At 40.4% G+C, this 16997-nt stretch overlaps 1 protein-coding gene across 2 annotated transcripts in view; it reads left to right on the forward strand.

Moving 5' to 3' along the window:
• The window catches only part of Htr4 (5-hydroxytryptamine receptor 4), a 169787-nt gene that overhangs the window by 83276 nt on the left and 69514 nt on the right, over nt 1-16997 (forward strand). For both annotated transcript variants that reach the window (XM_021150569.1, XM_029471990.1), the window contains exons 3-4: nt 3691-3816; nt 5049-5249. In XM_021150569.1, coding sequence (XP_021006228.1) covers nt 3691-3816; nt 5049-5249 — 327 coding nt within the window. The remainder of the gene's footprint in view (nt 1-3690; nt 3817-5048; nt 5250-16997) is intronic.

The raw sequence follows: 16997 nt of genomic DNA on the forward strand, positions 1-16997 counted from the left end.
GGCTTCTGCTATTTGTAACTATTATTTGTATTAATGTTGTCCTTTGACATTTGGTTTTATTTAAACTAACCTATATAGAGAACTCAGGTTTAAGTCTTTGAGTTTTCTTTTACCAAGAACAGAGAAAATGTTAAATCCAGCCAGCAAGTTTATAGAATTTCTTTGTTAATGGGTCAAAAGATCATTGAAAAAGAAATGAAAGAAACATTTCTCACAGGAAAGGCTGTCAAAAAACCCATTTAGCATAGATGGCACCTCTATTGTAAGAACTGTCTAATTGCTCTTGACGGTGTTCCCGGAGGGTGTCAGAGGCAACCCAAGGATCTAACACGGACTTTGAAAGAGTAACTCCTAATTTATTTTACTTACTGTTACTGGAATTTATACTTATTTTTGCCTAACCATAAAAATTCTTTCTATGGTTAAATTGAGCTTATCACTCATAATTTAAAGTTTAGCCTCTTCCAGCTCTTAATTGGCATGCCACAAATGAACCATGACATTGAACCTCCGTCCCACATTCTTTAAATACATATTATTTCAACCAGAGGTATCTATAACAAACACTCTGAACATGTTTTCTCTTCCTAGAAGAAGAAAATCAGCAGAGGGAAAGTGGTTCTAATGGGGAGCATGAGCTATGTAGTGAATCCACCTGCTAAGGGTAATATTCCCCTCATCCATTGTAGGAAAGAAAGTAACATAAAATACCCAGCCCAACTGACCACTAACACAGAAGTGTTATATAGTAGCATCCTGATGTATACTCATCCATATATTCTTTTTGTATTATAATAAAACACATACAGTTGGCCAGTAATATATTAAATAATGACCAAATGTTTCTGTAATAAGAAGTACCTCCAAAATGGTGTGGAACTATTATCATCAATACTATTTCCAGAAAATGTCCAGCAACTCAAAAGATAACTCCTACCTATTAAGTAATAATTCCCACTGCCCTGCAATCCCAGGTCTGAGGAGTTGTTAATTTTCTTTCTTTTCTTGTGAATTTGTATAGTCTGTGATTCTAATATAAGCAGAATCACATATTTGCTCTTTTATTTCTGGTGCATTTCACCCAGTATGATATCTTCAGTGTATATCAATATTGAAGCATGTGTCACTCCTTCATGCCTTTTATGGAAACATAATATTCCAATACATGTATGTGTTTACATATCTATTACATCCTGATTTATTTACTGCCTGTTCATGGATATAAGCCACTAGATTATGTCTACAGGCTTTTTATTACTAATGCTGTTAAGAATGTTGGTATAAAACATTCTGTTTGTATTCCTGTTCTCAGTTCTTTGGAATATGTATTTACAATTGAATTTCTGGGTTCATGTGGTCATTCTGATAACACACCGAGCCTTCTATAATCCATATATATATATATATATATATATATATATATATCCAAATTCCTTACATTCACGTTAACACTTGGTTTTGTTTATTTTGCTCTGTTTTGACTGTAGTCATTCTAAAAACTGTGAATTAGTCTCTCAGTTGAGCCAGGTGTTCTTAAATAAATTTTGCATCAGAAATTCAAAGCGATTCCAGGAAGCCATTGAAGTCTCTCTCTGGCAATGAACAGGTCCTTATCGCCTTCTTCAGTGAGACTCAACCTTGGTTACAAATCAGAATAACTTGGAGCTTCAAAAGTTCTGACACTCAAACTATAGACAAGACCAATTGAGTCAGTTTTCTGGGTGAGGCAACACCAACAGCATCTTAAAAATATTTTTTGTGTGTAGAGTGTGTGTGTATTTGTATACAAGCAGGTATAGGGGTGTGTTTATAGGTACATATGTGTGTGTGTGCACGTGTGTGTGTGTGCTTATGTGTCCATGAACATGCACATATGTGTTCATCTAGTAAATGTTGGGCATGGTGGTCTTGCCTATGACTGGAGGACAAAGATAGGTAGATTCCTTTAGTTCCCTGCCAGCCAATATAACCCAAGTGACAAGCTTTAAGTTAGTGTTAGACTCTGTCTCAAAAACAAAACAAAACAAACAAACAAAAATGAAACCCTAAAAAAATGGAAAGACAACTTTGCCCTCCTCACATGTTCACATAGGAGAGTATAGTTCCACATTTCTGTGCACACATGCACATTCCTCTTCAAACACAAAGATGGCAGCCTTCTAACCCCCACAGCCCCCATCTCCCTACCCTTTTTGGAACTAGCACTACTTATTTTCTTACATATCTGTTTACTCTCTATTTTTCTTGTAGACACAGTAGGCCTATATTTCAGTTGAATGAATAATATGTTAATCTACTCTTATTTCAAGTAGAATATTCCTTTTGATAATTTAAAAAAATCCCCCTTTTAAACATCTTTTTGCTGGATCTTCTCTGTTTTAGGAAAAAAATCTCCTCTGTGCTTTCAAAGAGTGCTTTGAAATACAGTGAAGAATATGTCTCCCTTTGTGGAATATTGCATGCCAGTTACTCAGCCAGCAAACTAGCACGTGCCTACTCAGTATGCATTGCATATGGTCACATACCACACATACTATAGACCAGAGACTTTACTGCCACTGGAAATTACAGTGGAAATATAACCAGAGACAATCTGTGAGGGAGATTTATAGAATAATTCTGAAAGTTATGTCAGGCAGTCCACACTATGAAGATGAGAAACGTTGGTTGGTTACTGCACATCATCTAAGGGTTGAACTTAAGAATATGGGAATGACAAGTAGCAGCCAATCACAGGCAGCATGTTATATAATGAATTGGCACTGCAGAAATGGAGCTCTAAAGTGTCCCAACAGCTCTCTATCCCCAGTTTTCTATGCTGACATGTTCAGTTCATGTCCAGCACTTTAAAAATCTTTCCAAACTTCTTAAAAGGATGTTTTTTGTGACATGATGAACATAATTGTTTCATGCAGTTTCAGAGCACCCTGCAAATACTGTGCATTTATTGAGAAGGAACACTCCAACCTAATAAAGCAAATCCTGAGCTTATACTGGCAAAAAAATAATTTGTCGACTCTAATCGGGTGTTGAAATCAACAAGGATGTGAGTGTCAAAGGGACCAGGGCCTCTTTTCCTGTGGGCTTCACAGAATGTTGAGGTCATGTGTGAACTGTTACAAGAATACCTGTTGACTATGGCTGTCTCTTCCTAGACAGACCACCTATAAACCTATAGCTTTTGCTCAAGCTAGAATAGGATACAGAAACACGTAGCCTTGTGTTCATGCAGACCTAGGTTCCAGTGACTTCCATTGATCACTGATCATCTCCTCCACCTGATAAGCAAGAATCATGAGTTGAACACACCTCAATGAATAAAACAGCTGAGGTCTTCATCTGATGGAGCTTGCACTGTAAATGAGTCAGGTGTGCAATAAAGAAACCAATCAAGTACATACCTGATTACTAGGCAAGGTGAGTCTCTGGAGAAAAACAAAACAAAACAAAAAAATGCAGTCAAGGCTAGCTATTCACCTGCACAGTCCCCCTCTCATATTCTCCAGCCATCTGGGGATGGCATCAAGTGATGGCAAAGCTTGGCAAGTTCAGGTGCATAATACATGTTGCTACTGCTGGTTGATGAGGATGACATGACCTTCCTGAAGGCTGAGGGAGGCAAACAAATGGCCTTTCCAATGTGTCTGATGCTCCCTCATATCTGTGTGTTTTGTGTTTCATAACCTCCAGTTCCAACGAGGGTTTCACGTCCGTGGAGAAGGTCGTGCTGCTCACGTTCCTTGCAGTGGTTATCCTGATGGCCATCTTGGGCAACCTGCTGGTGATGGTGGCTGTGTGCAGGGACAGGCAGCTCAGGTGAGCAGCACAAAGGAACCTCTCGGCAAACATGGGTGTCAGAGGGATCTCTCTGTAAAGTTGGCTCTGAGTAATTTCCATTATAATTTACCATGATGATGGAGAACATTCATGGGGAAAGATTCTGAAAAACAGAAAAGGGATCACACACAATTCTACAACCCCAACCCAACATAACCACAAGAACACTTTGGGATTCTTCCATTCTATCTGGGAAATACACACACACACACACACACACACACACACACACACACACACATCCCTGATATCAGTGGTTCGGGGAATAAATCAACCATAACTAATGATTGATTTAGGGAGTAAACACTGGACCTACCATATTTTGTACCTTACCAACCTCAACTGTGACTACAATTATAATCACCTATTTTTCAAAACAGCACTCTATGGTATTGGTGGGGTCTGTGTAATAGTCTGGAGATAGTTATTTTTAAAAAGTATCCATTGTTAACCATCACATTTTAATTAGCCATAATGTATCTTAGGTAGCAGTATTCAGTGGAGGAAGACAATATCCACCCACGCTTTTTGTCTAATTGATCTGAGTTGAACCCTGGGCACTGAAGTTCCCTAAAATTCACAGGGCATTTTTAGTGCATGGCCTGAGCTAAGTAGCATCGGTCCATGAAAGAAGAGGTGAGGCAGAGACAGCCTGTCTCTAAGCAGGATGTTCCCTGACCCAGTGAAGAGGCAGAGAAAAAACACAGAACATTGCCTGGAGTCACATGTAGTGGGTACAAAAGAGGTCACCCTAGCAGCTGAGAATGGTACAGCTTAATGCTATCTGAGGGCAGTACCTTGAGAGGGATCCCTGGGGGTGTCTAAGCCAAGACCAAAGGCAGGATGGACTCTGGCAAGAAGAACAGGCAAGAGAAAGCACAACTGTGTGGAACCTCAGAATGGTTCTCAGTATATCATCCACGGCTGGCCTCTGGTCAGGCCAGAAGGGCAGAAGGGAGAGGGAAAGAGGGCTTTGGGGCATGGCATGAATCTGGAGAAGTCAGAAGAGGCTTGAGCACAGAGAATCTGCTCGGTTGTGGTGCAGAAGGGAAAACTGAGTCTCGTGGATTATGTTTAATGTGTGATTTCTTCTTTCCTTTTCTACCCCTCTTTGCTCCTTCCTTCCACTCTCCTCGATTCCTCCCTGGATCTCCTTACCTTCTTCTCCACACCCTTCCCCCTCCACCTGGTCTATACCTTTTCCCTCACAGGAAAATAAAAACCAACTATTTCATTGTGTCTCTCGCCTTTGCCGACCTGCTGGTCTCGGTGCTGGTGATGCCCTTTGGTGCCATTGAGCTGGTCCAAGACATCTGGGCTTATGGGGAGATGTTTTGCCTGGTCCGGACCTCTCTGGATGTCCTACTCACCACAGCATCCATCTTTCACCTGTGCTGTATTTCCCTGGACAGGTAAGAGCAGAGCAATGTGTGGAGCAGACCTCATTCGAGACACCAGTGACCTAACAAATATCACCCGGTGATATCACCCGGTGCCTTTCTTTCCTATCCTGAGTCACATCACACACAATTAATTCCAGAGAGACAGATGCCAGAAGGTCAGCAATTCTTTCACCAGGGCATTCCTTGTGGAGGGCTCCTGCTCAGTCAGGTGCTCTCAGAGATATTGAAAACCCAAACGTTGGCATGGACTAGCAATTCCTTGCAAAGTTTTTGGTGGAGATAGGTATCCTCAGTCAGGTTAATTTCCAATTCTGTATCGATGGCAGGAACAAAAGGCGAGGGGAGCCCGATGGATGGCAGGAAGTAGTGCATCTGCCCACCTAACCCTCAAGGGACTGGAGGCCCGAGGGAGATTAGAGGTTAGATGGTATAGCTGGGTGGGCACATCCATGTGGAGACAGGGGGTTGGGAGGAGGTATGGGATGTGGAACAGTTGGAGGGGTACAGGGGTGGGGGAATAAAATATGGAGTGTAAAAAAAGAAATAAATTAATTTTTTAAAAAAGTACTGAAACTTGTGTGACAACAGCAGAGTCACCTCCTGTCTCATGAGGGCAGGGATGAGAAAGGCAAGTGTGACAGCCTTCGTGGTTTAAACCACTCTCTCCCCTTGTTTTCCTGACAAGAACAGAGTTGAATTGCCTAGTTTATATGTATGTATGTATGTGTGTGTGTGTGTATATATATATATATATACACACACACACACATATATTCACCTACATATATATATATATGCATATATATATATATGTGTATATATATATATATATATATATATATATATATATAATGAGACTCCACTGCATGTATATATAGAGAGAGGAGCATGAGTGGACTGTTAGCCAACAGTAAGACCTACCACATATCATAATTAGAAATTTGTGGGTCTTATCTTGTTTATAATTGAATGATGTCAGTATATGAAAGACATTTTAAAAACAGTATATACTATATGCAATTTCATATTTTATAAAATAAAATATGAGAAAGTAGAAAGCAGGGGGGGGCAATCCTAGAGGGTAGCCTGTGTCTGATCATTGCTACAATGATCTTGAGATTAGACATGGTATAATACTGACACTTAGAAAAAGATAAGGCTGGGGATAGAGGGGAGCTGGAAGTCAGTGAAATTCCGGCAAAAGCCAGGGGAAGAAAATGAGCCATGCATGGAATAAAAATGGGAGGAATTTCAGGGTTTGTTTTTTTCCTATAGAGAATAGAATCTGGCCAGCCCCAAGACAAATGCTAAAAGATCTCGTATCAGGAAGGGCTCTGCTTCAGAGTTCCAGATTTCAGCTCATACTCCTTCATGAACATTCCCTCAAGAGTAGGCTCAGGATGTAGTGAAATCATTAAGAATTGGACATTAAAAGCCATCTATTTTAAAATTTGAGAGATTTAACTTTAAATTTCAGCTCTGTCATGTTTTTGCCTCTGAGATTGGCAGTGGGTTAATAAGCCTTTCTGAGTCCCAGTTTGGTTTGGGGTTTTTTGTTTGTTTGTTTTGGTCTCAAAAATAGAGGGCAAAGAATCAATCTTGCAGGACTGAAGTTAGGGACAGAAGCTAATCTACCTGATGTGGATCATTCCCTACCAAGATGCAATACAGCTGCTACTGGGACTCGACTTGTCTAATACACCAGCGCATCCTGTAATTGTTCTCACATCGCTGTAGGCATCTATTTCCACTTACAAGATCAAACAAAGGGTCAGCTTTGGAAATGGCTACTCTGAGCATTGCCACTTGCCTGGAACTTTTCAACAACTGCCTCTTGCTTTGAGATATGACCACACTGATTGATGTAGGGAATTTCTAAATTTAATTAACTTAATTTCCAATTCAACTTAATTGATTTAGAATTTCATGCATACGTATTGTATTTACCATGTTTTTATTCCACCCTCTCCGTACTTCAGTTCATCTACTTTCCTGCTCCCATCCCCTAGCCCACACACACCACTGAATTCATTCAGTATTACTCTTATGTGTGTGTGTTTAACCCTGATGACTCGTCATTGGGTCGCCCATCAGAGGCTCATCTTTGGAGAAGACAGATTCTCACTCTCTCAGCCATCACTGACTGCACGTAGCTCTTCTTCTGAGGGTGGAGCCTTATATTTCCCCTTCTTTGTTGACATTCCAAATTGGTCTTATCATATGTAGGTCTTCTTAAGTCAAATATGTTACTGAGATTTCATAGGTGTAACAGCTTCCCTGCCATATATAGAACACACAGTCTTGCAGCAAATATAGCCTGGCCTTCTGGCTCTTACAGTCCCTCCATGCCCTCTTCTGCAATGTTCCCTGAGCCTCCATTATAGAGGTTGCATTTTATATATATATATATATATATATATATATATATATATATATATATACACATATATACATATATATCAATTGAGGTTGGATCCCCGTAGCCTGTTACTTCTCTACATCTTAATTAACTGTTGATTTCTTAGTAGTCCCCATCTGCTATAAAAATGAACAGCCTTTTCTGATGAGCAGGTGAAGACTACATTTATCTGTGGATATAAAGGTGGGTATTTAGAATACAGTCAGGAAATGTACCTTTTAGGAAAGTGGCAGTAATAGTTTCTATTTTAGAGTCCAAATCTATACCAACTGTAGGTAGCTGGGTACATTTACAGTAGCAGGCATGAATTCTCTCCTAATGAGGCTGTAAGTCCAATTAGGTGGCTGTGGTTTACCCCCAAGATGTATCATCCTTGGACTCTTTGGAATATCTAGCCGTGCTGGCCACTGTTGTGGTACCCAGGCTTTGCACATGAGCAGGAGTATTGATTGCTTGTCTCCTTTGGATGATCGCTTGTCACCTTCTATGACACTATGATAGAGTAAGAGCTATTCCTCGGGAAGGAGGCTTCTGTATCATATCCAGCCTGATTCCTGTGTGCATGTTTTCAGCAACAGAGTTTTACCTTTGTAAAACTTCTGGGAGAAATCAAGGGCAATGGCAATAGGCTATATTGTTTGAGGAGTATCTTGTGCTGCCCTTACCAATAACCTGAAGGGACTCATGGGGAGAGTGTTACTGCAAGAGATATGACTTTATTTAAACAATATGTACATTACCTATATCACATGTGAATTTTATGTAAACATAAAATAATATTTCCCTATTGATTTTTTTCAAACATTTGGGTGTTAATTATTCCTCTCCTTTCCACAAAGTTTTCCCCTAATTTTTTCTAATTCCCCACTCATTGCACCTATGCCCTGCTATTCCTCTGTACAAAATATTTTTTTATTAAATCCTCAAGAATTTTATACAATATATTTTGATCTTATTTACCCCCAGGTTCACCAACTCCTCCTAGACCTACCTACCCTACCTCCTAAATTTATGTCCCCCTTTAAAATAGCCTATCAACTCCAATATATTCCTAGTTGTGTGGCCAAGCACTGGAGCACTGTCAACCAACCAGGAACCATGCTCTTAAAGAAAATCAGCTCTCCCTCCCTGAGAAGGCTTCCACTGTCCATAGCATTTGGGACACGTGCAGAGTCTCACCTTCCCACTCATTGCTAGAATGTTGACTGGCTTGGTCTTGTGCAGATCCTGTGCAGGCAAGCAAAGCTGCCGTGAGTTCAATAAAGCAGTGGTCCTGCCACATCCAGAAGACATTGTTTTTCTAAAGTCTTCTCTAATCTCAGATTCTTCCTGTTCCCTACTGTTATGGTCTCTGAGAATCAGTGGTGTGTGTGTGTGTGTGTATGTGTGTGTGTGTGTCCCCTTCTGCTATGGTCGCTGAGCATCAGTGGTGTGTGTGTGTATGTGTATGCCTGCCTTAGTGTGTAAGTGTATGGGTGTGGAGGCAGGTGAGAAGACATATGTGTGTCATCTGTGGCTGAGCAATCCTTGGACAGTTATTCTCTGCCCTCTGACCAGTTGGGAGCTTGTGTGTTAGCCACCACCCACTGCACAAAGATATTTTCTGATGAGTTGTGATAATGGAGACAAGTGACGAGTAAAAGAGAATTGCGCTGTCTGTTTCTATCTCTATCCCAAGCTTCCCTTCACGCCCTTCGCCAGCCCTGTCTCTAGGCTCTGGCCACCTTGACCTATCTTTTCTTCCATTGCTTTCCACGCACCAGCTCCTCTCTGTGTCTGGAGAGCTCCTTTTCCTACTATGTGACTGTCGGATTTTAGCTCAGGTCTATCTTCTCCTGCTGCAGAAGTCCATCTCTAATCTCCTCAGACAGATTCTTTGTAAAACTCACTGCATTTTTTTTTTTTTATTAAATGCGGTTCTGCAAAATTTCACACAAAGTCTTTTTTTCCTCCCTTATGGGAGAAAGTCCTGCTTGATGAACAAGGATGAGAATGTTTGAACTGCTGGAATTTGCATCTAATGACACTTTTGACAATTAGACAGTAGCTGCACATAAATATTTATTTAGGTATTTAGCAAATTTCCATTTTCTTCCCCATCATTGACATGAGAAACTTCAACACCACAAGAAAGATGGGACCAGTTTTGGTCTTTTCTTTGTCTCCGGTCCTATTCCAAGTGATAGCCTCATTGAGTGGGAAGGTTCGTCTGAAACATTACAGCCAATGCCTTGCCTTGAACAATACGGTTTCTATTTGTGATCTAGCCTTCACTTTTGCAGTGTCCCTCATTGGAATCACATTTGAGGTGGGTCAAGGCAGAGAAGGTGTTCCTTGGTAGGACCAGGGTCGGGGAGAGGTATGGTGTCCTTGTTATCTGTGTGAATCCTGGCAGGACACAGTGCCCTCCCACCTCAAGGTGGTGTGAATGTTCTAGGAAAGGAGAGTGCCTTTCAAGGAGACTCGCTTTGATTGTTAATTTTTGCCCAGCTTATTGGGTCCTGATCCAGTAAACACGCAGAACACCTTTATTATTAAAAGGTCCATTTCAAGTAAGAATTTGATTTAGGGTAGAACAAAGACATAGGCTCAGATATCTTGATCATCCTTAGAAACATTGATCACTGGAGTGATCATGGGACTTTGTGTTTATTGTCTTGCTTGTTCCTTAACTATTGTCTTGCCTGAGTCCTCATTGTACTACTGGCCCTTAATACCTGCATGTAATTAAAATGGTATAAAAGCAGATTGGGAAAAATAAACCCGCCTTCAGTCTCAGAATTGACTCAACCCATGCCAAAAAAAAAAAAGTCCATTTCTATATCTACACTTTTTATGCTTCTTGGTACTTTGACCAATGAGTCATATTACTGAAGATTTAAAATAATTTTGAAACTGAAATTAGTATGTTTCATATAGTCTGAGTCATGAGGTCAAACACTGAGATTCTATGGGAAATGAAACATCTGAGATTCTATGGGAAATGAAAAGCAACCAAGTTGTTACTTTTGAAATGAAACCATCGAATCTCCTGACAAATGATATATGCTGAGAGAAGTAACTGTTATTTGAGAAAAAGTAAGTTTCTAGCTTAAGTGTTTGTCATAATTCCATTCATAAAATAAGTGCACATGTGAATATATCTGGACATATAATTTGAAAAAAAATATTATTGAGGGAGGGAAGGGGAGAGAGACTGACTGAATACCATGAGCTGAAGGCTTAGAGGTGTCTTTTGGAATACCCACAATCAGACGGTCTTATCTCCTGGTTTCCTCTATATTGACCTATTATACCTATGTTCTTCCACTGGATTCGTCAACTAAACTTTTTTTTTTTTTTTTTNTGGTTTTTTCGAGACAGGGTTTCTCTGTGTAGCCCTGGCTGTCCTGGCACTCACTTTGTAGACCAGGCTGGCCTCGAACTCAGAAATCCACCTGCCTCTGCCTCCCGAGTGCCACCACGCCCGGCTTCAACTAAACTTTTTAAGACTTAACTGTTCTCTGTTTCTTTGAACAGTTTGCAACCTATCTTGTATTTGGTTTTAAATACAATTACTGCTAAAAGTCTATTTTACTTTTTTCTTCTTCTTTCTATCTTTCTTTTCTTGTTATTTTCTTTGTTTCTTTGTTTCTTCCTCCCTTCCTTCTTCACTCCCTCCCTCCCTTCCCCCCTCTCTCTTTTCTTTTCTTTCTCCATTTTACATCTTGATCACTTTCCCCTATCCCCTCTCCCATAGTTCCTCCTCCCATCCCCCCTCGCCTTGTCCTCTGAGAGGGTGGAGTTCCACCCACCCATGTATCCTCCTACCCTGGCACATCAAGACCTCAGGGCTAGGCATTTCCTCTCCTGTGGAGGTCAGACAAGGCAGCCCAGCTAGAAGAACATACCCCACAAACAAACAACAAACTTTTTCAATAGCTCCTGTTCCAGTTGTTTGGGATCCACATGAAGACCAAGCTACACTTCTGCTACAAATGTACAGGGGTCCTAGGTTTATTCTGTGTATGCTTTGTGGTTGGTGGTTCAGTCTCTGTGAGCTCCAAGGGTCCAGGTTAGCTGATTCTGTTGGTCATCCTGTATCCCTGATCTCTCTAAGACTTTTAACACGAAGGGGTATTGGTTTTTGTAAAAGGCTTTTTCAGCATATAAAGATATGATGATCGTGTGTTTTTTTTTCTTTCAGTCTGTTTATATGGTGGATTACATTGATGGATTTTCATATATTGAACCATCCCTGCATCCCTGGGATTAACCCTACTTGATCATGGTAGATATAATTTTTTGGTGTCCCTTGATTTAGTTTGCAAGTATTTTATTGAGTATTTTTCAATGCTCATAAGAGCAATTGGTCTGAAATTCTCTTTCTTGGTTGAGTGTGTGATTTATGTATCAGGGTGACTGTGGCTTCATGAATGAGTTTGGCAGTGTTCCTTATGTTTCTGTTTTGTGGAATAGTTTGAAGAGTGTTGGTATTATTTCTTCTTTGAAAGTGTGATAGAATTCTGCACTAAAACCATCTCACCCTGGTTTGTTTTGTTTTTTTGTTTGTTTTGGTTTTTGTTTTGTTTTTTTGTTTTTTGGGTTTTGTTGTTGTTGTTTGTTTTGGTTTGGTTTTAGTTTTTGGTTTTATTAATGACTGCTTCTATTTCCTTAGAGGTATCGGGCTGTTTAAATGGTTTATCTGGTCTAGATTTAACTTGGGTAAGTGGTATCTGTCTAGAAAAATCATTCATTTCATTAAGATTTTCCAAGTTTGTGAAGTACAGGCTTTTGAGATAAGACCTAATGATTCTTTGACTTTCCTTAGTGTCTGTTGTATATCTCTTTTCATTTCTGATTTTGTTTATTTGGATACTGTCTCTCTGTCTTTTTATTGGTTTGGCTAAGGGTCTGTTTATCTTATTGATTTTCTCAAAGAACCAGCTCTTAGTTGGTTAATTCTTAGTTTGTATTATTCTTTTTGTGTCTGATTGATTTCAGCCCTGATTTTAATTATTTCCTGTCTTCTACTTTTCTTCAGTATGTTTGCTTTTTTGCAGAACTTTCAGGTGTACCTTTAAATTGCTGGTATGAGAACATTCTAACTTTTTTTAATGGAAGCACTTAGTGCTATAAATTTCCTCCTAGCACTGCTTTCATTTTGTCCCATAAACTTGGGTATGTTGTAGCTTCATTTTCATTGAATTTTAGAAAGTTTTTAATTTCTCTCTTTATTTCTTTCCTGACCCAGAGATCATTGAATAGAGAGTTGTTTAGTTTCCATGGGTGTGTAGGCTTTCTGGTGTTTCTGTTGTTGAAATTCAACTTTAATCCATGGTGGTCTGACAAGATACAAGGTGTTATTGCAATCTTTTTGTGACTATTGAGGCTTGCTTTGTGATCAACTCTATGGTCCATTTTGGAGAAGGATCTATGAGGTACTGAGAAGAAGGTATATTCTTTTGTGCTTGGATGAAATATCCTGTACATGTCTGTTAGGTCTATTTGTTTCATAATTTTGATTAATTTCATTATTTCTTTGTTTATTTTTTGTCCAGATGACCTGTCAATTGTGAGAGTCTGGTGTTGTAGCTCCACTGGGGATAGCACACTTCTCAGGGAAGCTGAGAGAACCCCAGAGGATTCAGCAGGCAGGGAAGATGGGTGCAGGAAGGGTAGCTGAGGATACCCCAGAGAACTCAGCAGGCAGGGAAGATGGATTCAGTAAAGGAGTCCTATATTACTTTATTGAATTTACTGAAGAGACCATTACCTGTAAGGGCAACAGTATTTTCCTTTGCTTTTGTATTGTCAACTGTCTCCCGACATCCCGAAACTTGATATATTCTATCTGCAAAACTATCCACATCTCTTCAGTTCCAGGTTTTCTTTGAAACAAAGTTCCTTGTAAAACATATTCTTCTCACTCCAGGGCTGCATATTTCATCGTGTGCAAGAGATAAGTTGTCTGTTTCGCTTAATGATCTCCCTGGAGCATAACTAAATTGTGAATGTATAAATCAAATGTGTCAATCATTGTGAGCTTGTCTGGTAGAGTTCCATTTGTTTTCCCAATATATCTGAGTGATTTTTGCAAGGAGTTTCTTCTTTTCACATACTCTTCCCAGACAGGTCCACACAGTGTACCTAACTGCCACATTTGTTGAGTTGGATTTCATGGCATAATGTATGGACTGTGATTTGTTTTTATATCCATATCATCAAAAATTCATGGGGTGCTTACTAATTGCAATAAAGGAGTCCCATATTACTTTATTGAATTTACTGAAGAGACCATTACCTGTAAGGGCAACAGTATTTTCCTTTGCTTTTGTATTGTCAACTGTCTCCCGACATCCCGAAACTTGATATATTCTATCTGCAAAATCTTGCACATTTCTCCAGTTCCAGGTTTTCTTTGAAACAAAGTTCCTTGTAAAACATATTCTTCTCACTTCTGGGCTGCATATTTCATTGTGAGATAGCTTACTAATTCATCAAATATTCATGGGGTGCTTACTAATTGCTGGGAGCTCTTCTGGACACTGGACTTACAGTGCTGAATGACAGGAAAGGCTCTGAGCAGAGCTTTTAGTGCAGGGGCGAAGCAGAGTGATAGCAGATAGAAGACTATGGTAGGATTACTGACAGTTGAATAACAGGAAGAGTCAATCCCTTCACCCTGAAGTGACCACCTCCCATAGCCAGGCTGGACCCCCAGTGGAAGGAGGGTAAGGACATCAACTACACACACACACACACACACACACACACACACCACAGCTCTTAACCCAAAATTATTCTGTTTACAAGAAATTGCATGAACAAAGATGGAGCAGAGAATTAAGGAATAGCCAACCAATGACTGGCCCAACTAGAGAGCTATCCCATGGGCAAACACCAATCCCTACACTGTTAATGATGCTCAGTTATGCTTGCAGAGGGGAGCCTAGCATAGCTGTCCTCTGAGAGGCTCCAATCAGCAGCTGATAGAAACAGATGCAGAGACCCACAGCCAAACAATGGACAGAGCTCAGAAGTCTTGTGGAAGAGTTGGGGGAAGGATTGAGAGACCCAGAGGGATAAGGAACTCCACAGGAAGACCAACAGAATTGACTAATAACCTGGACCCTTGGGGGGCTCTCAGAGATTGAACCAGTGCACATATGTAGCAGATGTGCAGCTTGGTCTTCATGTGGGTCCTGAACATCTGGAGTGGGAGCTGTCCCTAAAGCTGTTGCTGTTCTGTGGAATATGTTTCTTCTAGATAGGCTACCTTATCTGGCCTCATTGGGAGAATATATGCCTCGCCCCAGCAGAAACTTGACATGCCAAGATCAGGAAGGGGTCTGGAAGGGGGGCCTGGAAAGGAGGCTCCATACTCTCAGAGGAGAAGGGTACAAGAAATGGTGGGAAGGACCCTGTGAGGCAAGCATTTGGAGAAGCTGGGGGCAGTGATCAGAATGTGAAGTAAATAAATTAATAAATTAATGGAAAACAAAACAAAAAAGAGTAAATCCCCAAAGATGTTGGGATATGCCACTCCCCATGACAGGGAGGGTCTTCAGAGGGTAAGACTGAAACTAAGCCCTGAAACATTAATTATGAACTAAATGCATTTCAGCCTTCGATTTTCATTGTATATGCTTTGCGTCTGCGTGGACCATTCATTACCTATAAGCATGGTAGCTCATCTTGGTCTGTTTTTTGCCAGTTTCTCCCTAATTAAGAATGCCAAAAGAACCAATCTGACCTCATCAACTTTGTGCTCTTGCTACAGACAAACAAAGGAGCTGTCCCATAGGTGTTTACATGAACATAGGCTGCTCTGAGATGTGCCTCGTTTTTTATTACAATTTTGGTGTTAATTTTTCTCCTCTTCTGATAAATTTGACATAAGAAAAAAATGGGTAAGAGTGTGGCCTGGGGTATCAGACTGCCTAGGTACATTCTCACTTGAACAAATATGAGTTTCATCATCTTGAAAAGGCTACTTGAATTTTCTGGAGCTCACCTAGTTTGTAGAATTATGCTAATGGCAGAAGCTTCCTCTGGGAGACTAAGGGAGTGACATAAATGAAGTGTGTGTGTGTGTGTGTGTGTGTGTGTGTGTGTGTGTGTGTGTTATGTATAAGCAGATACCGCATACCTAATTCATCTCAATGATTTTAACCATTTGCCTTGGGAATTTTCCAAATCCAAAGTGGCCTCTGCGGGTGACTTCCTTGGCCTGACTCTTCAGCCTGATGAGCATCTGTTGTTGGAGAGTTAAGAGATTTCTCAGCCTTGTGTGAAGCCTCCCCTTCCTTTGAAGAACTTACTTATCTGGTGGCTCACTTGAACCTTTCTTTTTGTTCTCTCAGTTTCCTTCTGGGCTCCAAGGTCCTCTCTCTATCTGTCTGTTAGGAAGAGTACCTTCAGCATCTTTCCTCTTCTCTCAAACCCAATAGGTTCAAAGTGGAAAATGTCCATCATACCTTAATAATCTTTTCTAGTTGTTACATAAAAGGATTCCAAGTGTTGCCTTGTAGTTACAGACATTGATACAAAATAGGACCTGCTTCTTGCCACAAAAGGTACTTCAATTAGCATGTGGCATATCCTGTAGATAATTGAAGTATCAGAGAAGAAAGCAGCAATTACAAAGTAGTTGAAGAAACACCATGGAAACAGCAATGATACAGTGAGCTGAAGTGAGAAGCACATCCTTGATCTGGAGAGAAGGACACATTCAGAGAGCTGACCTAAAATATGGCTACTCCACGGTGTGGAGGAAGGGCTACTTCACTGCCCAGCTACACACACACACACACACACACACACACACGAATGTATAGGTATAGATATAGATATTGATATAGATGATATCTCTGTTTATCCTGTTGTGATTATGTGTGAGTATGGAAATTGACCCCAAAACGTGTAAGCAATAGTATCTATTACATCTTATATGCAATGAACTCCATCATTCGCAGCCATTTACCTAGAGGGAACAGCTTATTTGACGTTTTGTGTCTTAGACTCTCTAAGTACTAGGAGAGATGCTGATCCAGGTATTTTCATATGATTTGGTAAGTGGCTTAGTCGTAGGTGTATGTGCCAGGAACTCCCTATGTTTTCAACATATTATCTCATCCGTTCTCACAGCAAGTGGATGGCATAGCATCATTGTCCCACTTTACAACTGAAGAAACTGTCTCGAAGAGGGTCAATAGCTAGCTCTAAGTCTAGAGGGTATAAGAGTAAGGTAAAGGAAGTCAGCGGCCAACTGTGAGGGCACATGAGGTTGACTGCTAGGTCTGCTAATTGTGAAAATCCAGGATTCCCGGTTGGTCTGGATGCTTCTCCTTTACCTG

Source organism: Mus caroli, chromosome 18 (assembly GCF_900094665.2).
Source record: "Mus caroli chromosome 18, CAROLI_EIJ_v1.1, whole genome shotgun sequence".
Taxonomy (NCBI): Eukaryota; Metazoa; Chordata; class Mammalia; order Rodentia; family Muridae; genus Mus; species Mus caroli.